Source organism: Budorcas taxicolor, chromosome 10 (genome assembly GCF_023091745.1).
Source record: "Budorcas taxicolor isolate Tak-1 chromosome 10, Takin1.1, whole genome shotgun sequence".
Classification (NCBI taxonomy): Eukaryota; Metazoa; Chordata; class Mammalia; order Artiodactyla; family Bovidae; genus Budorcas; species Budorcas taxicolor.
In genome coordinates this window covers 27,806,125-27,827,080 of record NC_068919.1, presented here as the reverse complement: position 1 = coordinate 27,827,080, position 20,956 = coordinate 27,806,125, and the positions used below count along the sequence as shown (strand labels likewise).

General features: G+C 44.8%; 1 protein-coding gene across 1 annotated transcript in view; it reads left to right on the top strand.

Moving 5' to 3' along the window:
- The first annotated feature begins 9,809 nt into the window (after positions 1 to 9,809).
- RYR3 (ryanodine receptor 3) overlaps positions 9,810 to 20,956 on the top strand; it is a 573,341-nt gene continuing 562,194 nt past the window's right edge. Inside the window, exon 1 of the mRNA XM_052647070.1 lies at positions 9,810 to 9,925. Within this exon, the coding sequence (XP_052503030.1) occupies positions 9,875 to 9,925 (51 nt within the window). The 5' untranslated portion in view covers positions 9,810 to 9,874. The remainder of the gene's footprint in view (positions 9,926 to 20,956) is intronic.

Sequence of the window (20,956 nt, the reverse complement as noted above, 5' to 3'; positions counted from 1 at the left end):
TGATGACTATGTGTATTTATTGAGCATACTGGTAGACAATGTCCCCATGTATCTCCTTGGGCCCTACTATTGTAGGGCACTTACCAGCCCAGTTTCCATCTGCCTGAGGGCTTTCTCTGGCAGCCAGGGCTGGTGAAAGTGCCAGAGAATTCACTTCCCTGGGAGCAGGCTTCAACACTGACTGACCGGAGTTAGTTTATAAATACCTCAGCCTCCTCGTCCTTCTGGGGGTGACTCTGAGGTGGGTGTTCCTTACTAACCCCCAGAGTTCCCCAGTGAGATTAAGTGTTCACTTTCTCACAGGGGAAACTGACTTGATAACTTACCCCTTACTGGCTTTCTTCCCCTGCCTGCTTCTTCCCTGCCCTTCCCTTCATCACTTAAAGGTATTTCCTGGGATCAACTCCTAAATCCATGTCTCAGGTCTACTTCTGGGAAACCAGAGTTGAACATAGTGTCTGTTCATTACCAGTCACTGTTCTAAAAGCTTTACAGATAGTGACCACTTTTAATTCTTCAACCATCCTATTAACAATTTTTAATTTTGAAAGTGAAGCAAGGAAGAGCCGGGTGTCGTATCCAAATTCACAAAGCTAATATATGTGGATACCAGGATTCAAAGCGTAGGGTTCCAGAGTGGAGAGACCTTGAAATTTGCTGATCTAGGTAGATACCACACGCATTCGAGAAGAATCACAGTTCTCTCCAGAAGTCTTTGGCCAAGCTCATTTTCTCTCATTAACTTCTGAATCTTGTCTTTGCTTTTAAATATTTTAAGTCTAGATGACCTTGGTCTCTAGTTTGAGGGTGATTCTGTGGGGGGCATTATAATTTTTAAAAATTGAAGCTTTTTTTAAAAAATACTTTCTTAAATTTTTTTTAAATCAAGACTTTAAAAATTGCAGATTGACAATGTTGTGTTAGTTTCAGGTGTACATCAAAGTGATTCAGATATACATATTCATATTCAGATTCAGATTCAGATATACATATTTGTTTTCAGATTCTTTTCTTTTATAGGTTATTACTACAGAGTATAGTTCCCTGTGCATATAGTAGGTCCTTATTGGTTATCTATTATATATATATTAGTGTGTCTCTGTTAGTCCTAAACTCCTAATTTATCCCTCCCCATACTTTTTATTTTATTTCTTACAGACAGTAAGAGCAGGGCAGTCCAACAGGGAGAAGCAGAGTATATTGATATCTTGACTGAGTGGTGTTGATTATTTCTGCTGGTTTCCTTGGTCATGTCACTGGAGGAATAAGGCCTTGGTTCTAGAAATTGCTCTTCCAAGGATGGTGGTACCAATAACAGAGATGTAGACATTGAGAGGAAAAAGAAGACAGCTGGTATGGAAAAGGAGAGTTCATGGGGAGGACTCTTACTTATGATGAGATGAATTCTGCTTTAGTCACGTTGTGTTTGAGCAAACGGTGATACACACAGTTGGAAACGTTCAGCATGAGGTTAAACAAAATGAGTTTGGGACTTGGAAGAACTGGTAATAAAGATTTGGGCCTAGAAGTGGTGGTTGCAAAAGTTTATAAGAAAGGATAAGGCTTGGATTTTATAAAGGATGAAGGTGGGTCAAAGATGGAATATTGGGGAATGCCCATTCCTGATGAGGAAGAGAAGTCATCAAAGGAGGTGGAGACACAGGAGTGCCAGGATAGTGCTGCTCAAGGATGGGCCCTAAGGGTAAGGAAGGAACAGTGTTAGTTCCAAGAAATAGTAACTCATCAACAGGGATAAATAATTCAATGGTCAAGGAGGAGACCAAGAAGAACTAAAATTAAAATGCCATGCTTGGGATGCCTCTCTTAACCCTGGAAATCAGAGACTAAATTATTGAGGTAGAAACTAACATGAGGAAGGTTATGGAAAATGACTTTCACACAATCAATTTGGTCAGGTAATTTAGTAAATCAATCCTCTGCTTTTATGAAGGCTGTCCTGGAACCACCCAATCCCCAAACCACTTCAACATACTGTTTTAATGTATAAGTGTTTAAGTGAGGAATCTTTAAGATTGACCTCAATCTTTACTTTCTGGGTTTGTTTTGTTGTTACTGGTTTTAAAGACTAGGAAATCATTCCTTTGGGAACAAGGACTCCAGTTAGCCACTAGAGAATTCCCAAACAGGTATTTTTTATTTCTAAAGAATTAGACCATAGTCAATTCACTTAACATCACAACTTAAGAGAAGGCAAAATAATTGTATTTGATGATTAGGAAGATACTCCAGGATCAGGCTGTACCTCTGGGACATTACCCTGAATTTCATTACAAAGAAAACTGGAAAATAAGTACCAGACAAGGAGCCAGAAGGTCTGGGTACAGCTCCAGCTTTCATCAGTTCAATTCAACCTCAGAGAGGCTCCATTTTCCCAATCTGAGAATAAGGAGGTTGATTCTCAGACCAGAGTTTGTCTCTAATGATGTTGGCATCTCCTTTGCAGAAAAGGAGGGTAGATGGGGGAGGGGAGAGAGAGGGAGGAAGATAGAAAGAAAGGAAGAAAGAAATTATGTAGTGAGTTGTTTATAAAGCCAAATTTATTTTTAATTCTAAGATTTGTCATTTCTACTGTTATGCTAAAATGTTCTTTCTTTTATAAAACAATGGTCTAGGCATTCAGTTCAGTTCAGTTCAGTCACTCAGTCGTGTCTGACTCTGCGACCCCATGGCCTGCAGCACACCAGGCCTCCCTGTCCATCACCAACTTCCAGAGTTTACTCAAACTCATGTCCATTGAGTCAGTGATGCCATCCAACCATCTCATACTCTGTGGCTCTCTTCTCCTCCCACCTTCAATCTTTCCCAGCATCAGGGTCTTTTCAAATGAGTCAGCTGTTCACATCAGGTGACCAAAGTATTGCAGCTTCAGCTCTAGCATCAGTCCTTTCAGTGAATATTTAGGACTGACTTCCTTTAGGATGGACTATTTGGATCTCCTTGCTGTCAAGGGACTCTCAAGAGTCTTCTGCAACACCACAGTTCAAAAGCATCAATTCTTCGGTGTTCAGCTTTCTTTATAGTCCAATTCTCACATCCATACATGACTACTGGAAAAACCCTAGCATTGACTAGATGGACCTTTGTTGGCAAAGTAATGTCTCTGCTTTTTAATAAGCTGGCATTAGCAATTGGATTTTTAAACGTGTTCACAAAGCAACAGGAAAAGCTGGCAACTTCATGGTACTGCTGACAATTTCCTCTAGATTTTTATTGGTCTCTGGACTCAATGGGCTAGAATGCTTATCTCCTCTTCAACTCTAGGTTGAATGAGGCAGGTAGAGTTTAAAACCTCTGACTTTTATTTGGATCTCAGATGAGAGCAACAGGAGGCAACCAGGAGCACTGCCAGTCTCCAAACTCTTATCAGAGTCTTGGAGCGATCTGCCACACTTGTCAGCAGCAGTGACATATTGAGAAGAAATTTCAAAAGCCGAGCTCGTGTCCCAGGACATTGCAGCTCTGAATGCCAATGGAAAATTGTGCATCCTTGTAGAGAGCAAGAAGATTTGCTTTGATAAATTCCTTAATCATTGTAAAGGAAATTTCACCAGCTCAAAGACACTGGAAATGAGATCTGCTCAGCACAGGCTGAAAAGACAAATTAACCCAGAAGTTGGTTATGGAAACATTACTTTAGAACCAGAATGAAAGTTATTTACTTCCATTATTACCTCCTGAAATGTGGGTCTTACCCTGGCACCTGAAATAAATGACACGAAACTCCATTTATCTCCTTCCCACTGTGTACCTGCCTATTTCAGCAGCAACTCTTAAAACCATAGCAGGTCAGGGCAAATTGTTGCTGGCAACAGTTTCAGTAAATCTGTGCCACTGAACTGCAGGCAGGAAAAATTAAAATGCAGAAATTAGAAATCAAAGGCATTGAGTTGAGTGTAACTGAGACTTATCTGATTAAGTGTAGTTTCATAGATCTCAATCTCATAAAGCCCTAGGCAAAACCTGACGATGGAGGTGGGCAGGGAAGATTCCACCTACCAGAGGAAGCCATGAATTTCAATATGCCATGGCAACAGAATACATTTCTCATTAAAGATGTGGACATAATACAGCTCGGAACAAAACTCCGTGGGAAACAAACACTGAAAAGCAGTGTCGGCATTCACCGTGAACTCACAACACGTGAGATAGGCCCAGAACGTTTTGCTTATTGGGGCAGGAAATTGGGTCCTGAAATCAGAGGCATTGTGTCTTTCTTGATGGCTAGAGGCCTCATGACAAATCAAAAGAGAAAGGAACTTTAAGAGAGGCAAGCCTATATACATTGTTTTTAAGATATCCTTTTCCATTATGGTTTATTATAGGATGTAGAATACAGCTCCCTATATTGGCACAGTATTGTAAATCAACTATACTTCAATTTTTAAAAAGGCACACAAATAGATCTGAAGGGCAGGCATTCTCAGGATTTCCTACTGAGCACTTTTACTCTGCTAAGCATTTTCTAATCACTAGGTCATTTAATCCTTAAAGGAACCTTGAGAAGTGGATCTTTTCATTCCCATTTTCCAGAAGATGAAATAGGTTCCGAGAGCTTAAATCACCTGCTCTGGGTCATAGAACTCAAACCCTCATCTGCTTAGTGTAAACTTTGTCCTGTGTACTAGCCAGAGTACAAGTTTAAGGTTAAATCGTGGTTTTCATGAAGGCAAATGTAAATGAGCAATGGTCCTATTGTTAATCTATTGCTTTAACAACTGTTCCAGCTGGAAATGCCCAGAAGCTCAGCTCAAAGGAGACAGGGGGTGCGAGGATCCACCCTTCAGGCTTCTGCTGGTGTGCTCAGCTTGCCTCCAAATCCGTAGTTGTTTTGCTGATGTTTAGTTGCTAAGTAGTAGCCCACCAGGCTCTTCTGTCCATGGGATTTCCCAGGCAAGAATACTGGAGCAGGTTGCCATTGCCTTTTCCAGGGGATCTTCCCAACTGAGGGATCGAACCTGTGTCTCTTTTATTGGCAGGCGTTTTTTTAATTTTTTAAACCACTGAGCTACCTGGGAAGCCTTCCATATCTGCTGAAATTCAGTTAACCCCTTCTCCTTGGCCCCCTCTTTGAGTGGTTCACTAAAGTGGCGATTTAACCTTATTATATAATCTTCTAATCTTAACGTGTCAGAAAAAGAATAAAGACATTTTTCATGTGTTAACTGCAGGAAGGTCTTCTTAACTATGGCATCTTGTCTATATTAAGCAGTTGTGATGTTTGTGACTTTTATAAAAGAAATAAAACAGATATCAGTAAAAGAAGACAAATATTTCCCTGCATCTGTCCCCTTGCTAATGAAAAAAAGGGAACTCAAGCCAAGGCTTTTTGGTATGGTTTCCAATTCTTTGGACCAAAGGAATATATCAACGGGTAACTTATTGCATAAGATTTTGGAAACTAATGATAATCACTTAACATTAAATTAAAAAAAAAAGACATCTGTAAGTTTATACGCCATCATTCCAATCAGGGTCAAATCAAAAGCAGGTGTCCTTTTTAGGAATTATTTCTGTTCATGGGCTTAACTGGGGACAATCCCTTATTGCCCTCCCATAAATAAAAGAGCTTCACAATTTAAATAGAGAAAAAGCACATAAATGTGCTTTTTTTTCCCATTTGTTAATGAAAAAAATAAGTAAATCTTCAGTCAATATATAAATAGTACTTACATATGTAGTGTTGGATCAAAAAAGGTGGCAGCTAGCAGAGGTCAGCCCCTCCTCTACAGTTATTCCATCATTGCCTTTGATACTTTCCCCAGGTGGAATCTGAGTCAACTCAGGCCGAAGTCATGAGCACAATTAACTGGAGAAATGTATTTTCAGTAGATGGATGACTCCTGTAGTTGGGAAGTGAGGTTGAAATGGATATTGAAGACGGATTCAATGTTGTGTAGAGTTTAATATATCTCTAATACGATGGGGAAGGCTATCTCTATCAAGTGTGGCCTCTTAGCTTCTGTGTCTCCAAGCATGGTAGGTCTTAGTCACAAGGCTTGGACCTGCCTTTCCTATGGATAAACCAGCAAAGATTTATGAGGCTCTTGGCCAGAGTAAAGGGGCCAAGGTCTTTGACCAGCAAATAGAGTGAGACTAACTGGCCCTCCTGGAATTGAATCCACAGCTCTGGCCTTATTAATACCACTTGAGCAATTGACCACCATGAGTAATAAAGCATAGCAAATAAGATACTGAATTATATGACTACAGCAATTTTTCATTAATATTCTAAAGCTATATCAATCTTTCTGGTAAAACACATATGAAAGGCCCTGTAATGTGAGAAAATCCTCAGGACCAATACTTCATTTGAGAATTTGCCAGAGGGAAAAATAAATACATGAATTTTATTTCAATAATCAGGCTTGATTTTTTCAAGCCTTTAAAATATGTATGTAAAAGGAACATATATAAATGTACATATATAAATACAAGGATAAAAATGTCCAGTTTGGCCCCACAGGCCTCAGAGTTGTTACAGTGTGCTTTCCAGCTGTTGGTGATATTGGCTGCTCAGCGCCCCACCTCCAAAGTTGCTAGTTTCCAGGGCTGTCTTTGAACAACTTGAACATCCCAATGGTATTTTATTGCTCTGTGGACACCTTCCTGAAAATTTAATAATGACGGAGAACTTTCAAGGATTTAAAAACCTGAGAGGCTTGGCTTTTTCCAATGAGACTATAGTAGATGCTGCTGCTGCTGCTGCTAAGTTGCTTCAGTCATGTTCGACTCCGTGCAACCTCATAGACGGCAGACCACCAGGCTCCCCCGTCCCTGGGATTCTCCAAGCAGGAATGCTGGAGTGGGTTTCCATTTCCTTCAGTGCATGAAAGTGAAAAGTGAAAGTGAAGTTGCTCAGTCGTGCCTGACTCTTAGCGACCCCATGGACTGCAGCCTACCAGGCTCCTCCATCCATGGGATTTTCCAGGCAAAAGTACTGGAGTGGGGTGCCATTGCCTTCTCCACAGTAGATGCTAAGTCCTCTAAGAAACTGAGGTCCAAGTCCTCTAGCTTTCTATGAAGAGTAGCTAATTTTCAGAGAGACAGTTTGAAATACAGGGTGTAGGAGAACAAGCCTGATATGTGGTGGTGTTGGGTGGTGGGGAAGGGGTATATCAAACTGATGGTTTCCACTTTGCTGCCCTAGAAGCAAGGCAGCACAGGATAAAAAGTATCAAAAAGTATTAGGCTTGGAGTCAGACAATCCATGTCTGAATGACAGCTCTGCCACTTACCAGATGTATAACTTAAGACAAGTAACAATCTTATTCTCTCCCAGGCTTCATGGGAGGACTAACAAAGCCCAATATCTGAAATCTGTCATCTATCTATCTTATCCATCCCAGTTTCTTTCAACTGTCTCTGAAAACAAGGGATTCAGCTGTCGTATTCAGTGTTATATCTGCAGACCTGGATTAAATAAATCCTAATGTGATAAGATAATGTTTTCACCTGATTAGAGCATCATTGTTGGTGAATTTGGGGGACATTTTAAAGATTGGAAGAGGATTTCACATAGGGACAAATGTTCTACCTTCCCCCAAATTTACGCTGAGCCCCAGAATCAATCCTAGACTGGATAATGAAACAGCTCACTTTTACACACACTGAAGGAATGTAAGGATCACCCAGAATCCAACTGGATACATTCACAGTGTTAGATCACTCATTACCACTTCCTTTTTCTCAGAGGTTATTTGACCAATAAAGCAAGTAGTGTCTCATCTCACATATCTTGATTTCAGTAAAGTGTGTGAAAAGGCATTTGTAGTCTCATAAACAAGAAAAAATTAGGGATGCAAAATACTATGTTTATGTAGGTTCTTTACCTGTCAAATAGTCATAAATGAAAGTGTGCAACATCACCCGAGAAGGTATGGCAAAGGTAGGCCATACTATAGATTAGTGATAACCAGCACTTTGAATGGTATAATCTAGATTTTTTAAATGTCTTAAGGGACCACAGATAGAAATAAAATAAATTATAATAGAAATATTTTTTAAAGCTGGTACTTAAGTATCAATACTTGGATACGAACAGAATGTTAAAGTCTTGACGTTAGTGGCTTATGTGGGAAAGAAAAAAAAAAACGACAGAAATTCTAGTTAAATGCACACATAAAGTGTCATTGGTGCTGTTCCAAAGCCAATCCAATATTAGGCTTTGTGTACAGACTGTCCAAAGGAGGAGAGCACTCTGATTTAGGAGGAAGAAGACAAACTGGAATGCTTCTAACAAGGCCATCAGAGACGATGGAGGCTTTGGAAACTATGCTATAGAGGCCGGTGAGGGAAAGAGGAATCTTTAGTCAGGAGGTGGGAAAAGTGGATGAGGGTGAGCATGACAGGTGCCCTCCAATATGTAAAGGGCCAAGATGTGCAGATGGCTTGGTTTATTCTAGGCAGGCTTCAGAAGAGGAACAAGGGTCAAGGTGCAACCTCTGAAAGGAAGCAGTTTTGGTAAAATATAAAACAACAACAACACATTCTTAGCATCTCTGATGTCCAGCAGAAAAAGTAGAACTGGAGCCCAGGAAAGAGGTCTTAAGGCAGAATCAAGAGAGAGGCTGTCCACAAGGAAGCTGCGAAATTGGTTGAGGTTTCCACTGTTCTGTGCCACCAGCAGCCCAGAATTGTCACCCATACCTCTTCCCGGTTTCTTTTCAACCTAGGTGTGCTGCTCTTCCTAGCGTGCCTTCTCTTGAAAGCTTCTCTGGCCCTGGAATTTCTCGGCCAGCAGACAGAAGGGGACATCCCGAAACCTCAGCTTTAGCAATCTGACAGCCTCTCAACTCCAGAAAGTGACCTAAGGCGTGAGATGTCAGCAGTCCAAAGACAGAAGGGGTCCCACTGTTTCTCTTTTACAGAGTTCCCTGGGCTGGTACCCTAAAATGCAGAAGAAATTTAGGAGAGGAGGGTAGGCAGAGAGAACAGGTTCATGCCACCTAACCTCTGAACTGTGGATGGAATGGAGGAATCCCTGGAAGGTTTCTGAGGTGTAGAGAGACGGTACTCTGTCCACCAACAATGGATAATCAAACAGTTTGGTAAAACATACTGACTGGGTTTTGCAGAGGAGAAGGGGTTCTCTTAAGGCACAGAAAGGGCCATGCAAGCAGAGGCAAAGGCAAACTTTGTTGTAAATGGACAGACACCTTCATTGCACCGTTTGCTCTCTGCTGTTCAGAAGATCACTGGCACACCCCTCTCAGCCTTCCGCGGCTAGGGGTCCGAACGAGGCACTCAGGTTGGAGCAAAGCATTGGAGCCCAATACACACACACACACACACACACACACACACACACACACACACACACACACACACACACACACACATGCACGAGGGCAGAGTGGGCAAAGAGAGAGGGTAGATGCCTAGTCTGGGCACGCTGGAGCTAAGCAACTGGCCTTTGTTTGCGAATGCGAGCAGGGTAGGGGCACTCTCTCGTCGCCGCGGGGCGCACGTCTCCGCTGAGCTGGCGGCGCGGCGCGGCGCGTTGCGGGGGAGGCCCCACTGCCCCCGCCCGGGTCGCAGCGCCGCCCCCGCCCGCTCTGTGCGCCAGGCGCTGCGCGCTCCGCGGGCCCGGTGGCCGCCGCGCACTTGGCTGGGGCGAGAGGCGAGAGGGTAGGCGGGCTGCTTGGTTGGCGTTGGCGCTCTGCAGTGCAGTGGAGTGTTGCCCAGCTCCCTATATGGTCGGGGATTAGCTCGGTGCTGCTGAGGCAGAGCCAGGAGCCGGAGGAGGAGGAGGAGAAGGAGGAGAAAGAGCGCGGCAGCTGCGGGCGCACGCCGAGCGGCTGCCGGGGGAAGCAGAGTCGCCGGAGGCTGGGGCACCGCCGACGCCTCGGGAGCCATGGCCGAAGGGGCAGAAGGAGGCGAAGACGAGATCCAGTTTCTGCGGACTGTGAGTCTCCGCGGCGGGGGCGAGGCGGCGGGCAGGTGGGGAGGAGCGCGGAACCCGGCGAGGAGGGGCTGCGCTGCGCCCAGTGCCCGATGCGCGGTGCCCGATGCCCGGCGTGTTCTCCGCACCCGCGGGCTGCAGAGACGGACCGGCCACCCACCCGCGGGGCCGCAAGGGGGCTGCGTGGGAAGGGGCATCTCTTCCTGCCTGTCCCTTCTTCCCCTGTCGCCACCCCCACCCCAGACCTCCACCTCCACCCACCTCTACTGCTCTCCCGGCAACTTGCTACTTGATCTGAAACCTTTGATGCCCAAACTTCCAGGCAGGGTTTGCTCATTCATGGTTCTGACCCGGAGGATCAGAAGTGGAAACTGTTGCCCCAGAGTCGACTCGCTCTTTCACCCCAATATTCCACCCCAGGCTCCTGTCGCCTCCTCCATGCACTGGGGAACCGCCAGAAGGAACCAGTGGGGCAGGGGCGAGCTTGGGATACGGAGAAGCCGGCGCCCGCGCTGCGTCCCGGACCTAGGATCGCTTGGAAGGGAATTCGCCCAGCACTGCCCCTCGCACTTTAAGCCCCGAACCGGCAGCTGCTGCTGGAGCGTTACTTGACTGCTCCGAGTGTAAGAACCGTGGTTTCTCCTGCCCGCTCTTCAGAGCCCCGCAGGACAGGGAAACCCCGGGCTGTGGCTCCGCGTCACTCGGGTCCCCTCCCTGGCACCGGGGGGCGCTGCTCCGCCCCAGATTTTAGGGCAAGTGGCGGGGATAGTGGTGGGGGTGGAGTTCCTTGTAATCACATCAACCTTGCCCCTTAGGAGGTAACATAAAGGTTTTCCAGGTGGATAACAATCAGGAGGGGTGGGAGCATTGGGATGCGTCCCAGCTCTGACTTTCGCCAAGTGACCTTGAGCAAGTCGCATAATCCTCCCTTCCTAGCCTCAGTTTCCTCATAGGTAAAATAAAATTACACCAGCTTTTCAGGGTGATAAGGATTAAATGAAATAGTGAATGTCCTAATGTTTTGTAAGCTGTAAATTGCTCTGTATTAGAGCATTTTATTTGTTGCCTGGATCTCAGGAACAGGAATCCTTTCCAATTCTCTCCCTCTTTTCCTAAATGCCACCTTCAAACCTGGTTTCTGAAGATCCCAGCTGAGCTCTTGTCCATCTTTTGCGCCATTTCCCTCTCCTTGGAGTGTTCCCTACAAATCCCTTTAGTTTTACTTCCAAATATGGTTTCTCTTTTGGGGCTGGGACTTGGGTCTTGTTTGGGACCTACTACTCTCTTTGGTCCTGGAGAAGGAAATGGCAACCCACTCCAGTACCCTTGCCTGGGAAATCCCATGGACAGAGGAGCCTGGTAGGCTACAGTCCATGGGGTCGCAAAGAGTCGGACACTACTGAGTGACTTCACCTTTTTTCTTTCTTACCCTTTGATACTGCCTTCTGATACTATAGAATTATCCATCTCTTTATCCTGGCTCTGATCCACAGACCCAGACCTCAGTCTCAGCTCTCACACTTCGAACAAGACAGCCTCACGTTTACCGCTCCTTAGGGCCCTTTTGCTGTGAATCTGCCTGTTCCTCCACACCAACAAAACCCTGTGAAATCCTTAGGCTTTCCTTCCAACAGGTGTTCTTGGTACTGGATGGTTGGCAGCTCAGGTGCTTCCTGCCTTTTGCCTTCCTCAGTCAGTCATTTCTTCTGCTTATTATTAATGATCCTGTAGCTATTGCTGCGGAGAAGACAATGGCAACCCACTGCAGTGTTCTTGCCTGGAGAATACCAGGGACAGAGGAGCCTGGTGGGCTGCCGTCTATGGGGTCACACAGAGTTGGACACAACTGAAGTGACTTAGCAGCAGCAGTAGCAGCAGCAGCAGGTATTGCTGATTGGAGAAATTCCATTCTGACAGATAGGCTCAGTCTGAATGGATAGATGGCCCAGAAGGTCAAGATGAAGTCCTGATGGTTTTCTTGAGATCCGATCCTGTGTATTTCTTTTGGCTTCTGTGGCCGTCTTCCTTGACTTTTTCTCTCCATCAGGCAGTGTCTCTGTTTTTGTTTTTGTTTTTTTTTGGTACACCTGTAACCAAGGCTTACTGTACAACAATGCTTCTTAAACTGTTTGTGTCAGTGGGTGTCCTGCCCCTAGATCAGAGCAGGTGGGCTCATTTTAAATTGGCAAGAGCCAATTCATGGCTCCCCATGGGGTTCAAGGTCCCAAGATAAGAACCTCGGAAGAAGTACTGCATATCAGTTATGCCTTTGATCCAGACCTGCAAGTGACCAAGAGGCTAGTGACTCAAAGTGTGGTATTGATCCCTTTCCTTCGAATAATCACCTTTAGATGTGTTCCTCAGTAACCCTGAGAAACAGCTTAACATCCTCATCTTTAGCTTGCTGATGAAACGGAGGCACAGGAAATCCAGTGCCCTGGCCATGGTTGCCCAGCAAGTTGCCCAGCTAATTGTTGTCATTCCATAATGTTAAATTCCCACTAGAGCCTGGTATTGAGCATTACTCCAGAGGTTATTTATAATCTTCAGAATATACTGAGATGAGAACTGCCATTTTCTGAACCCTGACACTGTCTCCATATCCATGAATTAGGCAAAGTTATTTCTTCAAACCTAATCAACATGAGCTTTTGATACAAGATTTTAACTTTAACTTGCTGCTTTTAGGGCTATCAGGAATCATGGGGCTGTGCTGTCTGTGGAAATTTTTCACCTTTGACCAAGACTGGGTTAAAGAACATATTTCAAAGTTCCTCACCTATCTTTACCTTAGAGTTTCTTTCTTTTCCCAAAACAATATCTTTGAAAGCATTTGGACTGTGTGTTAGTCATGTTATGTCTTTTCACCTTAACATTGTCCTGAACCAGAAACTCCTGAACCCGAAGGCGATGAAATAGAATTCTATCTTTGCAACCATTTACTTCAAGGGTTGCCACTCCAAGAACAGAGGCTTTTAAACCTGCTTAAAAAAAAATAGATCATAGAATAGCAGTGTGTCAAGGACCCTTGGTGGTCACAGTGTCCTGTTTATCATGAGAATGACAAAAATGAAAGCAGCTAGAACTATGGGTGACCTGAAATGGGCCAGAATTACTGCAGTAATCACTGCAGGTGTGTGGGCTGGGGCTTCAGGCACTTGCTGCATGGTGGTGTTCACCTTGGTTGCACCCTCTGATTGAAGCCCACCCTCTCTCCTACGTTGGGGGCAGGTCCTACACAAGGGGTTTAAAAGCGTAAGCCTTTATTAACTAAAACCTCCTGTACCCCCAACTCGAAAATGGCTGTGTAAAGCTACCTGTTTCCTCCTGGCTTTCTGAAATCAGTGGCAGTCATCTAAGTCAATGTGAGCGAGTCAGCCACACGGACAGACCGAAGAATTTTCTTGAAGGCTACAATTTTCCCTCCCACTGCTGCTAGCAGTGGCATCATCCTCCCTTCCGACTGCTCTTGCTGACGTAGCCAGTGTCACTGACGTGGCTCCGAAGCTGCTCAGAAGCAGATAAACCTGCCAGCCTCTGATCTGAAAGCAAGAAGTTTCGGTGAGAAGAGTGACAGTTACCTTCTCTCCAGACGGTTGGTGGAGCGGCTGGCACCGCGTCAGGCTTTGAGAGTGCCAGGGAGAAGACGGTTTCTCCACCTCCCCCCTCCCATTTTTTTCCCCTTGGACTGCAGCATCCTTGGAAAAAGAGAGAAAGAAAAACCTCAAGGCCTCAGCTAGTTGTTTTTAAAATGCCATAGCCTTCTCTTTGCCAGCCCCCTCTCCACAATAAAGTTAACTGAAACAGAACTCAGCATGGGAGAGACACTCATTTCTATTAGTTTCCATTAAAAATTAGTCAAGTAGATGCCTCATTTAGCCCTCCTCGTAGAAAGTTGTCCTCCTTCATCTAAATTTGCAGCTCTCAAGTGACAGGAGAAGGCACTTGGGCTGAGAATTGAGACTGTTCCTATGGTCTTGGGTTCCAGCCTCAGGGGAGGCTAGGACAAATCCCTGAATTTGAGCTGCAGCAAAGATGTGAGCTCATGTTGGTCCAGAAAAGGGAGTAGTCCCAGGTTGGGATGACAGTGAACTTGGCCTCCATGGCATATAGATTCCTGCTTGGTTCTGCCCTCAGCTGAGTCTGTTTACATAACAGCGGCATGTTGCCAATGTCGTGCCTTTGATCACTTTTCTCATGGAGGCAGGGGGAAGAGGTGGACACCAGTGATTTCTTCAAGCACAGCGGCTTGGAATGACAGTGTGTGGTGATGGAGGCAGTGCCAGAATGCAGACCCAGTACCAGGCATATGTGGTTGGAAAGCAGGGCTGGGCTGTCCTGTAGAATCAGGTTTGATGGTTAAAATGGCAAAATGCAGAATGTCCCCATACTCTGGATCTCCCAACATCGCTTCCCACCTTCTTGGTCTCTTTTCCTTTGACTTTGGGAAGCTGATCTTATTAAGGAGCTGTAGCAGAATAGCTCGACATCCAATATCCCCTCCTTTCCAGGGAAATGGCCCAGGTGGACGTAAAAGAAAGCCAGGTCCTCCTCACAGAAATTGACTTGTGTTAGAATGGTCACATCAGCACTGGGGATGGTGGGGTGGTGGTAGCTTCTACCTGGAGGCACTGATTGTCCTGACCAGGGTTGTCCTGAGGGATTGTGAGCTGCCGAATTCCAGAGAATGAGGTGATGATAACTGTGAACTGGGAAATATTGGAATGCATTTTAGCCCAGTGTAGGAAGAGGGAGACCGAGAGCAGGTGGGCAGTTGACTAAGGTGTGTCTGATGTTGGCATAATTTTTTTTTTTATGTGAATATGATTGTTGAGCAGGATGAGGACATGTCAGTGAAATACATTTTTTAAAACAATTCTTTATTTCCTTTCCAATACTGAAATAGAGGAAATACAAATATATTTCTGAGTTCCTTAGGGTCAATCTGAGGGGGAAAATGTTGAAAAAGAAAAGGTGAGAGGAATTTATCTGGAGAGTGAAATACCCTAGTAATTATTTTTGAAGGATTTGTATTTAAATAGATTTTATTATGAGTATTTTTTGTTTATTTGCCTCTGTTGCTTTTTTTGTGATCATCTGTTTTCACTGCTTCCTGGGAAGGATTATTCATTTCATCATTTGACTCTACCTTACAGATTAAAGAATGTTGAGTTTAGAAACAACTGGCTCCATCATTTTCTAATTGACCTGCATCCTTCTGCTTGATTCTCCCTCATCTCTTGTGCAGGCCCAGGAATGTCTTCAGAAACCAGCATTCTGGCTCATTTCCTACAATCCCACATCCATATAAACCCTTCTTTATTAGCTCTGTCTTTAAGCTACCCTCCTTACAATATTTATCCAGTAGAGGTGGAATGATGTGATAAAAAGAATTGAACTTGGAGGCAGGAATTCTTGTTTCTGGCCCTAGCTCAGTGTGACCTTGAATGAGTCCCTTAAGAAAATGAAGGTTTTCCTCCCTGTCTGGAGGTAGAACCTGCTTTAATTGCTTCACAGAAGAGTCACGAGTGGCAGTGGTCTTTCAATAGTACCTCAAAGGAGTGAAGAGGGTGTATTTCGTGGGGTGTTATTGCTGTGTTTCTCTTGCACGAGGAAATCGACCCTGCTTGTGACTGGGTCTTGTTGAAAGGCACATTTCCCTTCATCCAACATGCTCTCTGCCACAGGGCTTCCCCTTCATCCCAGAGTTGTTAAATGGGCTCCAGAGTTGGTCCACCTGCAGCATATCTGGGAAATTACTTGACTAAAACCAACACCCACTTCTCTCAAGCTATTTGACCGAAAGACTTGATTGAGAAGGCAAGTTACTTGGTGCTAGAACCTTCAAAAGGTAGCCCCCCACCCCAGGATTCCAGCCACCAAACAAAACATTCAGAGTTATTTTTTGTCTTCCCAGAAAATTACCAAAGCTATGATTTCTCATTGGACCACCTTTCCTTGTTTAATCCCTTTCTCACACTGAATATCTTCCTTTCAAAGCTGTCCTTCTCATTGCTTTTATGAGCCCCTTCCCCCAGAGCATTGGGACCAGCTTTTCTCTAAAGCCAACCCTGCTTTTCCTCCTAGAGATTTTGCTGCTTCAGTCACGTCTGTTTGGAGAGTCAGGACCTTTGAAAAGTTCCTTTTTGGCCGCACCTAGAGGAAGCAGATGCTTTTATGGCAGGATCCCAGCCAGTGCTGAGGCTGCAGGGCACCAAATCTCCCCCGGGAGCCACGTCGGGTCCTTGGGCTGGCATCCTCTCAGTCCTCTCCCTGTTTGAAAGCCAGTGGGGTATTTTAGGGACAAAGACATTTCCAGTCACTGCATTTTCCTTTGCTTCAGTGAGTTTTGCCGTTATAGCACCTCTTCAACTCAGAGAAACGGAATGAAAAGTGCTGGCGCCTTGGTCCTGATCCTGCCACGGGGATAGGCCTTGGGAGGTGCCAAGCTTGTTTTTTTCCTCCTCTGTCATTTCTGATTCCTGATTATTAGAAAACAAAGTTCAGATCAGCTCCGAGACCGATGATGCAGTGTTCAAAAATAAAAGAGCTGTGCTTCCTCTCCTCACATGCACTGCTTCCCTTGGCTAGCTCAGAGCACATTGCTGACTCCACAGGAATGCTCAGGGCTACTGCCCTTTTAGGCTGGACACGGCCATACAAGTAGGAGACACTGAGGCAGGAGGCCCTGATTTTCTCTTTGTTGGCTCTTCGTTTTCACCTTCCATCTCCTTGGGCAGTGAACTCCTCTCACTGGTTACAGGCCTTGCAGCCCCCATTCATAATTCTATTTATTGTTGGTCATGCTGGCTCTTGGCTGCTGCGGGGGCTAACCCCTAGTTGCAGTGCGCAGCTTCTCATTGCGGTGGCTCCTCTTGTGGCAGGGCACAGGCTCCAGGGCACGTGGATTTCAGTAGCTGTGGCTCATGGGCTCTCAAGCGCAGGCTCCATAATTGTGGCGCACAGGCCTGGTTGCTCCATGGCACATGAGATCTTCCCAGAGCAAGGATCCAACCTGTGTCTCCTGCACGGGCAGGCAGTTTCTGTACCACTGAGCCACCAGGAAAGCCCCCAGCCCCCGTTTAGGCTTGACTATTTGAAGAGGTCTTACTTTACTGGGTCCAGTGACCAAGAAGGACAACAAACATTATATCCTCAAATCAGATCACAAAGAGATTCAGAAATTTCACTCAACAGGAGCCATCCCCTCGGGGGTGGCAGCTGCTTGCTGCTGCTTACTGTTCAGAGAGCAGAAGAGGCAGGAGAGAACTCTGGAGACAGAGCTGCTGCCCCTGTGCAGAACCTTAAATACCATCAACAGTTTTCTACTGAGTTTATGTGTGATTTTATGCCATAGGAACAAACCCATGTGATGAGCAAGGCAGCATAGCTTTCAGGGAAGTGTCAGAATGCAAATCTGAGTTGGTGTCAGTGTTACCCAGAAGGCTGTAGTTTTCCTTGGTCTGCCTTTGGGATAAGGCAATGACTCCAGAAAATCCCTCTATCAAAAGATAGAAATGCGAAATTGTTAGCTCAGTGGGTACCATCAGTGATTAGCATCATTGACAGCTGAGCAGAGCCAGTTTCTGAAGCACTAGGAGTTGGATTGCTGTCACCTGGGAACACCTGGGAGAGCTCCTAAGTGGGGCAAGCCTAGGCGAGCACTTCACTGGTTCTTGGGGAACCCTGAGTAGGCAGAGGAAGCGTCAGGGCATAGAAGTCTGGCCTGGGGTGGTGGTGGTGGCACAGAGACCCCCATCTTTATTTGCTTGTGACCTTTGATCAGAGGTGAGGAATCCTTGAGCTACATAGAAGAAAGTAACCAACCTCATTTCAGGCACTGGTAGGATCACTGTTTACAGCCAGGAGTGGTGCAACTTAATACTTTGTTTTAGATAATTCCGAATGAGAGACAACAGTTAGAAAAAGACAGTCTCTGATTGTTGTACAATGAGGTGACTCTACGGCAAATTGAGCACTAAGGCAGTGCTTTCTAGAAGAAGGAAAGAGTTCAAGCCACAAAACTCCATTGTCATTTATCGTGTTTGGTGATGTGTTGCTCATCGTTATCCCAAGCAAATGCTCCAGAGTCCCTGAGACCAATCCAGGGACAATTAGAACAATCCTGCAGCAGAAAAGAATGCCAAGGAGAGCCGCCTATCCTCCAGTGGAGCAAATAGGAAAGGCTCTTACTGGAAGGTACACACCAGTATAAGGCCTGGCATTTACTCCCTGATAATTTCACAGTCGAGTTCTCTAATGGGCCTGAGCAGAGAGAGCTAGTCAGTGGGACTACAGGAAGAAATGGAAAGTTCTCCGTCAATGGCACGTAAATGTCTACAGTGCAAGAAGTATTGATTGACACTGCTGTACTCCACACCGTGGACCAGATCCAGACTGTAACAACACTGGGGCAGTAAGAGAGATCTGGTTGGCCACAGCTTCACATTGAACCAAAAGCTGAATCCAAGAGGTCATATTGAAAGAGAGCAAGCAGTCCTGGAGGACCGTGAGCCTCTCCTAAGCCCCATCATCTCTATCATACAGGACATGTGGCTGTTATTCTGAACTACGGCAGTGGTCCACCTCCAAGTCAGCCTCTCTTCTCTCCAGGCTGCCTGGCAAAGAGGAGTCTAAGAACAGACCATGGTGATGTCTTGAATAAATCTCATTTCTTCACAAGAGGGGTTTTAAGATGAAAAATGTAACAGAGAACATTCCAGTCAAGTGGGTAAACTCGGAGTGAAAGCATTAGCTTTATTCTGGGGCATTCCATCACTGGATACCTATAGGATTGTCTGTCCTTCCCTGGGTTGTAGTTTATCCATTTCTGAAGATGTGGCCATAATGAGTGTATCTCAGGGATGCCTTGAAAATAGGAGTGAGGTGATCCTGAGTCTCCTCTAGGAGAATTAGATATGTGTATATGGAAGGAGTGTATATCGTTATCCCAAGCAAATGCAAAGATATCCCAAGCAAAGAAAAGATATCACTTGAAATAAAAGATATTTAGTGGCCTCATTGCCTGAAAAGTTTTCTATCCACCTGAAGTGCTGACCATAGATTATAAACTTTAGGAGCACAGAGGTCTCTATTCAGTCTACTCCAAATCCCTGGGTACTGGTAGATTGGTGGACTCACTTTTAAACACTTTTGGGTCCAGGCAGGTCGTGAAAATGGCAACCCCCTCCAGTATCCTTGCCTGGAGAATTCAATGGCCAGAGGAGCCTGGCGGGCTGCAGTACATGTGATTGCAAAGAGTCGGGCACGACTGAGCTACTAACTCTTTCACTTTCAGGTAACAAAATGTGTGAATCTAGCTTTATTTGCAAAAAGAGGCAGCCCTGATCTACACATTCAAATAAAAATTTTAAACACTGCCAGCCAAGCAAAACATATCTGCAGCGAGATCCTGAGCTGTCTGCTAGTTAGTTTGCAGCCGTGGATGCACCTTTAGATTCTGAGTGAATGTGCTCCCTGGAATGAATGCATGAGTATTTTTATGAGTAGGATCAGGTTCACAATGCACATCAAGGTCCTTGGATGAAAATGTCAACATAAAAGACAATGTATCATCTGTCACAGTGTATAGGAGAGATTGGCAGGCAGACAGATTAGTAGGCTTAATAAATGATAGACTTGATCCTCAAAATGAATGCAGATTGTTCTAGCCTTTAAATACCCTTTAAAGTTGTCATAGAGATATAGATATTGTGAAATATAAGGTAAGCAGGGTATTCATTCAACATTTATTGACCAGCCTGGCCCTGACAAGTGACTGGGAGTTGCGTAGATGAGTGAGACATCTTAACGTCCCACACCTCCAACAGCTGAAGGTCAAGAGGGGGCTCAGTCTGGTTTTGAGGTAACAAAGATATCAGTCACTTCAGATGCATTTATAACAATTCAACTTTCCCCTACTTCAGTGGTACAGAAATTTTCTTATTAAAATTTACGACCTTAAGGACATTTCGTAACATCTGTACCTATTTCCACATAGGTTAAAAGAGAGTAGTAATAGTGTGTGTCTCCAAGGGTTGATGTGAGAATTAAATGAGTTAATCCGTGTAAGGTACTTGGAAGAGTGCCCGACATATACTAAGTCCTCAATAAATATTAGCTATTAATGTTGTCTCAACAATCAGTGGAAAACATTGACCTTAGTCACATTAGCTATTCCAAATGTCATTGCACATCCATTTTAGAGTTGGAAAGTACAAAGGGACCGTACCTTGGGATTATTCCATGGTCTGGATTGCTGACATTCTGCTTAAGTATAATATGACCAGGCCTTGTGAATGGAAATGAGCCAGGGATGTACATGGCCCCAAGTGCAGTCTGAAAGGTCAGTTCTCAGAGTATCTGCTTCACACAACCTCTTGATGCAAATGCTAACTGATTCATCCTCCAGCAATTTTTGATTATCTGTAAGAGTGGATGGACAAAGTGGTTTGCAAAATCCTAAAAACAAGCAACTCATTGTCCTTGGTTTGGGGAGACTTTTCTCAACCTATGTCTTAAATATAGAAATTTGCTTTTCAGGGAATTCTCTGTATTTTCAGCAATGCAGTCATCGTACTGTAAAGATCAGCTATGCACCTTGCCTGATCCCCTCTCATGTCTGCGGCTGCAAAGTCTGAACCTAACATAAACCTTGATACTTGCTTTAGGGCTCTCTATCCTGAGGGGTCCTGATGCAGGCAGTGGCCCAAGCTTCTGATTTTTACCTCCCTCCTTCCCTACCAAACATTATTGCCATTATTTCTTCTTTGCTTTCTGTGGAATTAAGTTGGATAATGTTGGTTATTTAATCTTTATTAGGAATTTTCCCTCCCCTGGATGAGGGTAGATGTTTACCTAGTTAAGTCTGTCTGATCCTTGAGGTGTGGCAGGTATAATGGGAGTCTAGGCACATGGGCTGGCTGATGGCTTCTTGTTTTTGATTAGGTTTTAATCCTCAGTGGGCTCTTTATTTTCATTCTTAAAGCTGGTTCCAACAACCAAAATAATTGGGTTCAGTAGATGAGAAATTAT